This window comes from Brachyhypopomus gauderio, chromosome 21, assembly GCF_052324685.1.
Source record: "Brachyhypopomus gauderio isolate BG-103 chromosome 21, BGAUD_0.2, whole genome shotgun sequence".
Classification (NCBI taxonomy): Eukaryota; Metazoa; Chordata; class Actinopteri; order Gymnotiformes; family Hypopomidae; genus Brachyhypopomus; species Brachyhypopomus gauderio.
In genome coordinates, this window is record NC_135231.1 from 7444783 (window position 1) to 7455812 (window position 11030).

The 11030-nt window shown below is 47.8% G+C and overlaps 1 protein-coding gene across 4 annotated transcripts in view; it reads right to left on the reverse strand.

Annotated features, from left to right (window-relative positions):
* scube3 (signal peptide, CUB domain, EGF-like 3) overlaps window positions 1-11030 on the reverse strand; it is a 66166-nt gene that overhangs the window by 31711 nt on the left and 23425 nt on the right. For all 4 annotated transcript variants that reach the window (XM_076983826.1, XM_076983828.1, XM_076983827.1 and 1 more), the window contains exons 4-6: window positions 8564-8698; window positions 3623-3769; window positions 1646-1762 (exon numbers count right to left, since the gene is read on the reverse strand). In XM_076983826.1, the coding sequence (XP_076839941.1) occupies window positions 1646-1762; window positions 3623-3769; window positions 8564-8698 (399 nt within the window). The remainder of the gene's footprint in view (window positions 1-1645; window positions 1763-3622; window positions 3770-8563; window positions 8699-11030) is intronic.

The window sequence follows — 11030 nt, forward strand, 5'->3', positions numbered from 1 at the left end:
ACCGGTCAAAGTGCCTGCGCTCAACACCCCGGGGCTCTGCAGGCTCCAGGGGTTCCTAAGGCCGGTCTTCCGGGCCCAGAATGAACCCAGTTCGAGGATCACGTATATAAAACCAAGACTGCTGTTCTTGGATCAGTTTTTGTATCTAAATGAAAACAACCAAGTTGGAAAGAGGCAGCTGAATGTACATCAGCATTCTTAGACAAACATTAGTTGAAGATTGGGCTATATTTCTCAAAGCATGGATCCCACAGTTGCCAGCAGATTTTATGTTGAAGCTCTATCAAATAAAGGCCTTTAAACTAAGGTCCTGTGTGAGTGTCTGGGATCCGAGTCCATTTATCTCATAGAGCAACTGCAGAAGCACGGCTGTATATCCTCTTATTTTGTGCTGCAACTTAACTTTAGATTGAGCCTAATGTTGGGTCTAATTTTGGGCTAAGCCAGACAGTCCTGACAGAAATGAAGGATAATGCTAAGACGTGTCGAATTTTAGGTTTGATATGTTCCCAGTAACTTAGTGAGTGTGGTTCCTGAATCTCTTGATTAAAAGTCTTAGGTTTCAATCTTAGGTTTAACTTAGGTTTAACTTAACTTAGGTTTTAATCTTGGTTCATAAGACCACCTCTGAGTCTTGCGAGCTGTGGAATGTTTTGCCTTAACGTACTAACACACTATATGGACTATATGTATCACTGAAGTCAGGTTTCTTACTGTCCCAATTGCTACAGGTGTATAAAATCAAGCACCTAGCCATAAAGACTGCCTTTAAAATCAAGACTGGGTGCAAGACTGGGTCCTTGTGAAGAGCTCACTGATTTTGAGCGTGATGCTGTAACACGATGCCACCATTGTCATTGAAATGTCTTAATGCTTGAGCATACCAAGAGATTTTGGACAAATGATTCCAACTTTGTGGGAACAGTTCGGGGAAAGGTCCTTTTCTGTTCCAGAGTGACTGCCCCAATGCACAAAGCAAGGTCAATAAAGTCATGGTCGAGTGAGTTTGGTGTGGAAGAACTTGACTGGCCCACACATAGCCCTGACCTCAACCCCATCAAACACCGTTGGGATGAACTAGAACGGAGATTACGAGGTTCATTCAACATCGTCTGACCTCACACATACTATGGTCAATTTTTTTTAATGGTCAAAAATTCCCACAGACACACATAAGAGTGGAAGCTGTGATAAGGGACCTGTTGCCCATATAGTGTGTGTAGATCAGGGCTTGTACATTCTCATACTCTTTTGCTTCACAGGCTTTAAAAAAAGAAGAAAAAAAAAACCACCCAACGTTTCCTACTTCTCCTGTGATGTTTATTTAACTGTGGGGACAACAGTCAGTAAAGAAGGGTCAGCTCTAGTGGTGATACCTGGCCAGACAGAGATATGTGGAGATATAACTCTGGTCTTTGCTGGCCAGGAAGAGTTGTGTCTGGACCATGAATGCATGACCAGACCAGTCAATCCTCTCATTGTCTAGCCCACAGGGCACTTCCCCCCTTTAATGCAACCTCTCAAATTGGACAGGTAACTTGGGTGGATCTTACCTGGCTAGGTGGTGGAAAGAGGAGGAGACAGAACTTAGGGAAGGTGGGGTGGGTGGAGATAGAACTCGGGGGTGGAGACAGGAGTGACTCACCTATGCATGTCTTGCCGTCAGAGTGCAGCGCAAACTTCATATGGCACATACAGCGCAGCCCGTGTTCTGATTCCTCACAGATGTGCTGGCAGCCTCCATTGCCGTAGTTACACGTCACTAAGCAAGAGAAGGATGAAAAGAGGTGAGTGATCAAACCAGCACCACTGCCTTGGAGGGTAACGAAACCCAACAACGTGTGTCGTGCTCTAACCGTACTGCCCTAATCTTCTGCCACAGGGTAGGAAACTCCTGTCCAGACCCTCCCCAATACAGCCGATCCAGACCCTCCTCCTGCCCAATACAGCCAATCCAGACCCTCCTCATTCCCGATACAGCCAAACCATACCCTCCTCCTCCCCAATACAGCCGATCCAGACCCTCTTTCTACCCAAAACAGCCAATCCAGACCTTCCTCATTCCCAATACGTCTGATCCAGACCCTCCTCCTGCCCAATACAGCCAATCCAGACCCTCCTCATTCCCAATACAGCTAATCCAGACCCTCCTCCTGCCCAATACGTCTGATCCAGACCCTCCTCCTGCCCAATACAGCCAATCCAGACCCTCCTCATTCCCAATACAGCTAATCCAGACCCTCCTCCTGCCCAATACGTCTGATCCAGACCCTCTTCCTCCCCAATACAACCGATCCAGACCCTCCTTCTACCCATTACAGCCAATCCAGACCCTCCTCCTCCCCAATACAGCCGATCCAGACCCTCCTCCTCCCCAATACAGCCAATCCAGACCCTCCTTCTACCCATTACAGCCAAACCAGACCCTCCTCCTCCCCAATACAGCCAATCCAGACCCTCCTCCTCCCTAATACAGCCAATCTAGACCCTCCTCCTGCCCAATACAACTGATCCAGACCCTCCTCCTGCCAAATACAGCCAATCCAGACCCTCCTCCTCCTTCCCAGTACAGTCAATCCAGACCCCCCTCCTCCTCCCCAATACAGCCAATCCAGACCCTCCTCCTCCTGCCCAATACAGCCAATCCAGACCCTCCTCCTCCCCAATACAGCCAATCCAGACCCTCCTCCTCCCTAATACAGCCAATCCAGACCCTCCTCCTTCCCAATACAGCCAATCCAGACCCTCCTCCTCCCCAATACAGCCAAGCCAGACCCTCCTCCTGCTCAATACAACTAATCTCGACCCTCCTCCTCCTGCCCAATACAGCCAATCCAGACTCTTAGACGATGCCTTTGTGCCTGGGCAGGGATCACTGGGGGCTGTGACTGGCGTACCTCACTAACAGAGTTCATTAAACCCACATATAATCTATACACACTCCACTAAGCCAGCAGGTGAAATGTAGACACTGTACGCTAACCACATGCTTTTGCTACTTCAGATTCAGGTGCTAGCTGTTCCCAGTGTCTAACTGTTTACAATGTGTAAAATGTAACAGCTAATAAATGCAGTGTCAAAGGGGCAGAGAGATGGTGTACAGCTTGCCTCCACTCGAGAGGGGCTGCAATGAAAAGTGTGTGGACTGGAGCAGACAACCGATGACAGACCTAGACAGCGCACACACACACACACACACACACACACAGACCGCAGCTTTGTCTACACATGCCTTTCCTCTCCTTTCCAGCCATTTTTCATGAGCTAGTGTGAAGAAAGAAAATAAATAAAAAAAAAATACAAAAAACAACTTTTGTCCAAATACCAGCTAGCGCTTCCACCAGTCTCAGGCTGAAGGGACGCCATGAATCCTTCAGCAGGGAGCGGGTGCCTTTCGCTAAGAGACTTTCTATCACTTCTGCCTTCCTAAATGATGTAAAACTGTTTAAGACCTATTTATTTTAGCCCTCGTGGGTATTTCTCTAGAAAATAAACCATGTTTATAAACTGTGTTTATTTTATACTGTGTTTCCTGCAGAATTTCAGCAGTCAGGTTAAGAGACACCCCCCCCCAAAGGGAGCTGTAATTTCCCAGCAGCCCCGGCGGCCCTGCTGCACTCACACTTGCAGTCGCGGCTGTTCTTGGTGAGCTGGAATCCCGGCCGACACTCGCACGCGATCCCCCCCTTGGGCGTCTCCCTGCAGATGTGAGCGCAGCCGTGGTTCTTGTCCATGCAGGTCAGGCCGTCCTTCGTCCCGTTCAGTCGCACTGCAAAGGGGTCAAGCAGAGGGGACACACAAACACACACACACACACACACGGTCACGCCATCAGGCACCTGAGCACGATCATACTGCCCTGACTCTGATTAACAGTAGACATTTTCATCTTGACAGTACGGTCCTCTGACCGTAGGAGATAAGAGCATTGGGGAGGACGGAGATATCAGTGCGCAAGAGGGTATCAACCTACGGAGGCGGTGTGTCAAGAGTGAGATCGCATGTCAGGGAGCAACCGCTGGTGTGAAGGGTCACCAGAGAGAGAGGGAGACGTAAGGGGGTGAACATTTAACCACTCTCCCCTCTGCCTGACCCGCCCAGGCCGTCCTGTTCACTTGTGTTTGAAGAGTAAAAAGAGAGCTGCAGCACCCAGCTGACTACAGATCCCATGGTGCATCTGTGTCAACAGAACATCCACAGCATGGGAGAATGGTGAGGCCATCTGGGGATGGACAGCACTTGATGGGGAAGACTTGGTATCAGTTGTACAGGCCCACATTAATGCAGGTTAAGAAGAGCTCTGTTCGCATTTTTTTCCCCTTAAATGAGTCACTGATGAACATTTACTATATATGTTCCTGCCTTCCGACATACAGCAATTAAATATAACATGAAACCAGAGATGCAATGTAATGCAATGCAAGTTAGGTTTTAGGCAGTTGTGTAATGTGTAGTCACTCAATGCCACGCTAGCAGGCACTCTGGGACCGCCCCTCGGAGCTGGGAGGAGTCGTCTTGTTCATGAACAGAGCAGGAGCAACACTGAACCGTTTTGGTTTCAATTAGTAGCTCTGCTCCTCACATCTGCCTCCATTGCTATGATAGCCTCTTGTTTTCCACTTGCTCTGCCAAAAACAAACTATACCATTTTTGTTCCCCTGATCTAAGGAGCTGGTGACCGGACAACTTTCCAGTGTCTTACTCCACCCTCTCCTCCACTCCTCCTCTCCTCCACTCACCCTATCCTCCTCTCTTCCTCTCCTCCACTCACTCGCTCGCTCCTCCTCCACCTTCTCACAAAGGTGACAGCAGCTACTTGTGGTAGTTCAGTAGCTACTTTTGATAGTCCCTCAAAGGTCCCAAAAAACCCTAAAATGTATATCCACTAGTTATTTAGTCACACTGAGACATAATGCAAATGGGTCCAAAAAAAAAGGCACTGGCATTAACAATCGCTGGGACTGGGTTTGGCTCATAATGAGGAGAGCTGAGGTGCCAAGGAGGAATGCCAGAAGACCAGAAGCCCACAGGCCCCCATTCCATTAAAGGTGGAGGGCAGCCCCAACCTCCTGCCACCCGCCAGTCAGAGGTCTTCGTCCTACACCTTACGGGGGCTTCCACCTCCCTGACAGCGTGGGGTTCACCATGCCCGGGTCAGCTTGGTAGGTTGGGACCAGGGCCTTGGCCTCCTGTGGAAAACCATAAACGGCGGCTTATCGGATGGACGCCACCAGACTCTTCCCGCTTTTACTGCTGCCACTGCAGGACTTCTGCACTTCCAGACAAACGCAGTGAAACAGTCGGACGTATCGGCAGAGGGAGGGAAAGAAAACCTAATATAAAGTGTTGGAAAAATGATGGGAAAACCATTTGAAGAGAGTTCTTTGTTTAAAAAAAAAAAAAAGAGGTACATGCTAACGCTCTTGCTCCAGTAAAAGTCACAGGCCAGTAAAAAAAAGTCTTTATGTGGATGCCTGTAAAAACCATGTCCAGAAGCTTAATGGAGCGCTGGTGTACTTCACCTCCGAGAGCTCGCCTTCAGCTCATTTAAATATGCAAGTAGAACTATCCAGTAGAACTACTAATGAAAAATAAATACGGTAATACATAGTACATAATACATAACCCCTATTACTTGTAGTAATTACGCAGTGTAGACTTGATTTGGCCCGTTATTTGGGAAAGTGCCTTTTTATTCTTGATAAAGAACCTTCCTATACTGACGTCAGTTGCACAGCAGCAGCGTAAAACGTAGTGTTGAAATATTATATTTAAAAAGCACTGATTTGCAACATAAAAAATGTGTATGATTAATGAGTGATGCCAACCCCACGACGCTCCTAACAGTGAGACGCCGATCAACCCGCAATCCGCTCGAGAGTCCGAAGGCACTTTGTGTGTTTTCATCGCGCCGAGATCAGCTGACTCGTATGATCCACATCAAAGGCAGCAGAGCGCTCGCCGGAGGACCCGCCGGAGATTTCTGAGGCTGTCTGTCCACGCTCGCTGCCAACAATAACAGCCGTCTGACGTGGGAGAGTCTACCTGACTCCAGAGACCTCCCCGAGCACCTCCAGTTTGCAGCAACACCTTTCTGCAACAGGAGAGAGCGTGAAAAGCCACGTTGATTAGCTAGAGGCCGGAGCGTGAAGAGTTCTTCGCCTGCTGCCTCTGAACCGGAGCGGTTCACCTTAGAGTCACGGCTCATCTCCCCACCATGGCAAATAAGAGTGGCTACAAACCAACCACTGGGAAAACGAACACAACCGCGCTCTGCCGCTTGTGTAACTCAACCCGTTCGCACGGTCTTTGTGCAGTGGAACTGTATACACAACCAGATACAGAAAGACTTCTACTCAATTACCAGCTGAACAGAAGGAGTCATTAAAGCTACCTGTAGCCCTTTAAATCCACACACCTCCCAGAAGCCCTAATGAGTGCTTAACAGCCCGCAGGCCCATAACACGGGATTTATGTAGTGATGCAACACTCCTCAGCAGTGCCTTTTATGTGGAAGGTACAGACGAGACATCTGAGTAGCAGATTTTAGGCAATACGCTCCAGAGCTGACAACATTCTGTGCAATTTGCTATTAATTTAAATGTGAAATGCAGCAAAAAAAAAAAAAAAACTAAACTAAAAATAGGCCAATGAATCTAATCTGTGTAAAATACAAGACCATGCATTCAGGAGTGTGTGAAGCCTCAGGTTCTCTTGCTGACATCAGATCTGTGTGTGGAGATCTGTGAGGAGACCATTAATGGGGCAACCATACATGTTGGAGGCAGATAACAGTAGCAAAGAAACTGAACCATCATGTGCCGTTGCTGGACAGACTGTAGCGTCACTCAGGTAGCAGATTAAAAAGACTGAAGACATTTCATTTAAGAGCGACACATGGATTTAACAATACATTCATTTATATGAACCGCATGCTGACCAAGTTACCAGACGATAACATAATGGAGTAATGGAGCACTAAACATTTTAACAAGACGACATAAAAGCTAGCAAGGGGGCAGAGATGTGAAGCGGTCACGGTCTCCCGGCGACTGTCTCTGTGCGGTAACGGAGGAGGAAGGGGTGACACACGCTCACAGAGCCTAAAATCAATATACAGATGCCACAGATACGTAACAGGGACTCTATAAAGGACTTTGGGCAGTGCTGAGGAGTGTAGAGTGCCTTTGATGGCCAGCAGTCGAACGTTCATCCATACACAGTCTGCCCAAAAAACAATCGTGGCATAGCTGTTTAATGGGCCAGCTCTAACTGGTCCACTTTCACAGGAGATGGCCAGAGTGGTCTTGCCTTCCTCTCAAACACGTGCAATTGTCGTTTCTCAGTGGTTAAAGCACCTAGCTGTTTTTGTGTATATGTTTTGTGTATGTGTATATAGTGAGGGGTCTAGAGGAATGAATGGTCTTAGTGTGCCTGCAGTTATGTAAGTTACGAGTTTGTTTAGGAGTCTAGCATGAGACAAGGTGTAGAAAACATGTTTTCCTCTCTGTGAAACATGGAACAGTAATTTAGTCATACTGGGCCTGTTCATATGATCCATTCTATGATTTTTTTGTGTGTTTCTGAATGAAAGTGTTTTTCACATTAGATTGTCTGCCAGTACTGCACTGGTAAGACTTACATACAGAGCACTGTTTTCTCAGTGGTTTCTGTACTGCACAGATCAGTACTGTAGTGCTGTGTGATACTGTACATGGGAAGGGAGGTGCCAGTGTCTATGTGCATACACACATCCGTGCGACTGCGTGTGACTGCTTAACAACATGTGCTTGCATACATGAGCTTATGTTTTTGCATGACCGCCTGTACTGGTGTGTGTGCGCACTCACGCACATGCTCTCGTGTGTGTGTGTGTCCGTACACAGTCGAGAGGCGAGGGGGGGGGCATCACTTCACTTGCAAACAAATGAGACTCTGAGGTGAAGGAAACAGGTCTGGATTCCTGAGTAAACATTTCCTGGAGTGCCGGGTAGACAGCAGTGCGGTTCGCACGGCCCAAAACGCCACCAGAACGGGGCCTGCTGAACCACCATTTACCTACTGATCATTAAGTCATGTCCACTACACCAATGAGAACACTGATCTGGGGTCAGTCTTAATAAGAGTGCTAACCTCTCTGAAATATGGGAGAGCAATGGAGGGTCCGTGGCCCCTGCTCGATGAAGCATTTGATTCTTTTACCACCACATGGGGTTTGAGTGAACCCGCCTGTGGGAAAGATCAAATAACGTGACCCTTGCGGCAGGCAAACACGAGCTGCCCAGCGAACCACACGGCTCTCCAGAGAAGAGCCTCCGAGATCCGCGTTACGATACAGGTAAAGTACATGTGCCTTATATAATGCATATTCAGTCCAAACTATCTGATGAAAAGCACGATGGGAAGGTGAGTGTGGGGAAGGAAAGCCTGTACCAGGCCGGGCCTTCAGAAATTGCAAAGGTCTTGAAGGTCATCCACCTGCTGAGGAGACGAGAGATGCGGGGAACCGTACGGTGGGCCGGGTAACGGTGCAGGAGGCGGAGTCATGGGATGGGCTACAGACCTTTGGGACGCTGGATGCAGGTGTGCTGGTTGTCGGAGAGGAAGAAGCCCTCCTTACAGCGACACTCGTAACTCCCCATCATGTTCACGCACACCTGCTGACAGCCACCGTTACCCTCTGAACACTCGTCCACGTCTAGAGAGGGAAAGAGAAACAGAACTGTGATCAACGACCTCCTCATCTCCTGCCCAACAAACAGATGAACAATATTTACACCATCAGTACATCACTGCAAACCTCTTTGCACCTTAAAACCCGAAACAGCTACATATAGTCACTGCAAAGCTCTTTTTGCATTCTGCAAACCAACGCATGTAATTGTTAGATCAGATGCTTGTGCAGGTTTTGAAATAATGGTCTAATGCTCAGTGTAATATTATCTGCCTAGAGGCAAGTTGCATTAACGGGACTCCTGTAAGGTCTGACCGAGTGGACATAGAGGAGGTGATACCGCGTGAGGCACTACAGATCGGCCTCGGACCCTTAGAGGTTCTCGTAAAACTTCTGGCATGATGGTCGGCTCCTGATGGACATTACGGCACCCCTGAGGAGAAGACACTCCCAAGCCTCCACGATTTTACCTCCTCCGTGATTGGAGTGGACCGGCCACGGCTGGGCTAGATCGCCAAGACGGACGTCTTTATTGGGAATTCCTGCCACGTCTGCCTCACTCAACGACTCCATTTGCACTGAATATATGAGTCGCAGGAGGACGAAGACCATTCAAAATCCAGTAAAGCAGGAAAAAAATATTACAATTGGCCATCACTCAGCCTCTTTATTGCTCACTGGCTCGTCTCAGCAAATCACTACAGCAGACGAACCCATGAAAGACACGCATGCACACACACACACACACACACACACACACACACACACACACACACACACACACACACACACTGCTCTACAACCCCACATGTCTGTACACACATATACAAATTAGGGGCAGATGGTACCAGTTATGCTACGATATTGACAAATAACATCTCCTGGATATCTGTAAGCATATGTGCACACACACACACAAGCTTGCTCTTGTTTTAGTGTGTGTGTGTGTGTGTGTGTGTGCAATCCAATCTCTGTGGAAGTTTCAGAACATCAGTAAGAGGCTATATACACAGTCTTGCTCTTAATAATCTGCCATGCGGAACTACCATGGCGTTTATTTGTCTGGTGTAGAAGTGTGTAGTATAGACACACACACACAGACACATGCAACGTAGGTCACTGTAGTCCCTAACCTGCCCCTCTCTGTAAAAACATCACTCAGAAACCTCAACAGTTTAACTCCATCAGCTCTGCCGGTACCGTAGAATTTTCCGGAACCTTGCTGAGAATTCAGATCAAGTCTACATCCTTTAATCTGCCATCCCGGTAAAATAACAGTATTATCTTAAACAAACTGATGTGCTGAAATAATACCCCTTGTCAAATTAAACCCTTGTATAAAAGAATAACTGAAAGCTCTAATCTTAATCAAGACAAAGAGAATACATTCACAATGGGAAAACATTTGTAGTACAAAGATAATCCATTTCCTCATAAACAGATGAAAGTGATCAAAGCAAAGTGACCCCTGTTGGACCGGTCACGATCACCCAACACAGAACCAGCATGTGGAGATGAGCAACTGTTAAATGCACCAACGTTCGTGTGTACACAGACAGGCTAGAAGATACTCATGGGGATCTGTTCTTTCTCTTTGACCTTCACACACACACACACACACACACACACACACACACACACACACATGCACGCACGCACGCACGCACACACACATGCACACACACACGCGCACACACGCACACACACACACACACACACACACACACACACACACACACACACACACACACACACACACACACACACACACGAACACACACGAACACACACTCCTCAATGAGCCGTTGCCTCCGTGGATCAGGTCTCTTCGTCTCTCCTCTCCCTCAGTGGCCTGGCCTGCGTGATGGAAGAGACCTGCATCCAAAGAAAATATTTTGAAAAGGAAAGGGATTCTGGCCCCTCCCCCACACCGCTCTCTTGAGAGGATGGAAAAGTCTTAATCAAATGGCCTGGAGGTGAAAAATGAGATATCTTTTTTTTTTTTTTTTACTTACACACACGATCGTCCCCACTTACAAGCACTCTCTTGCACACACAGTGACGCACACACACTCTCATTAAGTCACTCTGCTGAGTGCCGACACCAGCAAAGGCTGAGGGAAAAGGTGGAAAAAACAAACAAACATGTGGAAACTGGTGGCCATGTTGACACTGGGCATAGATGTGGGAGATGGCTGGTCTTGGATCAGTGTGACATTTTAAACACAGGCTGGTGGTGACTGGCGGCGACTCACTTCAGATCAGAGCTTCAGGTGGACTCACTGGGTGAGACTGCTAGTTTCAGACACCCTTACAGATGTCAGGCAAATATTTTTGTCCTGTTCCTTTCTGCGTG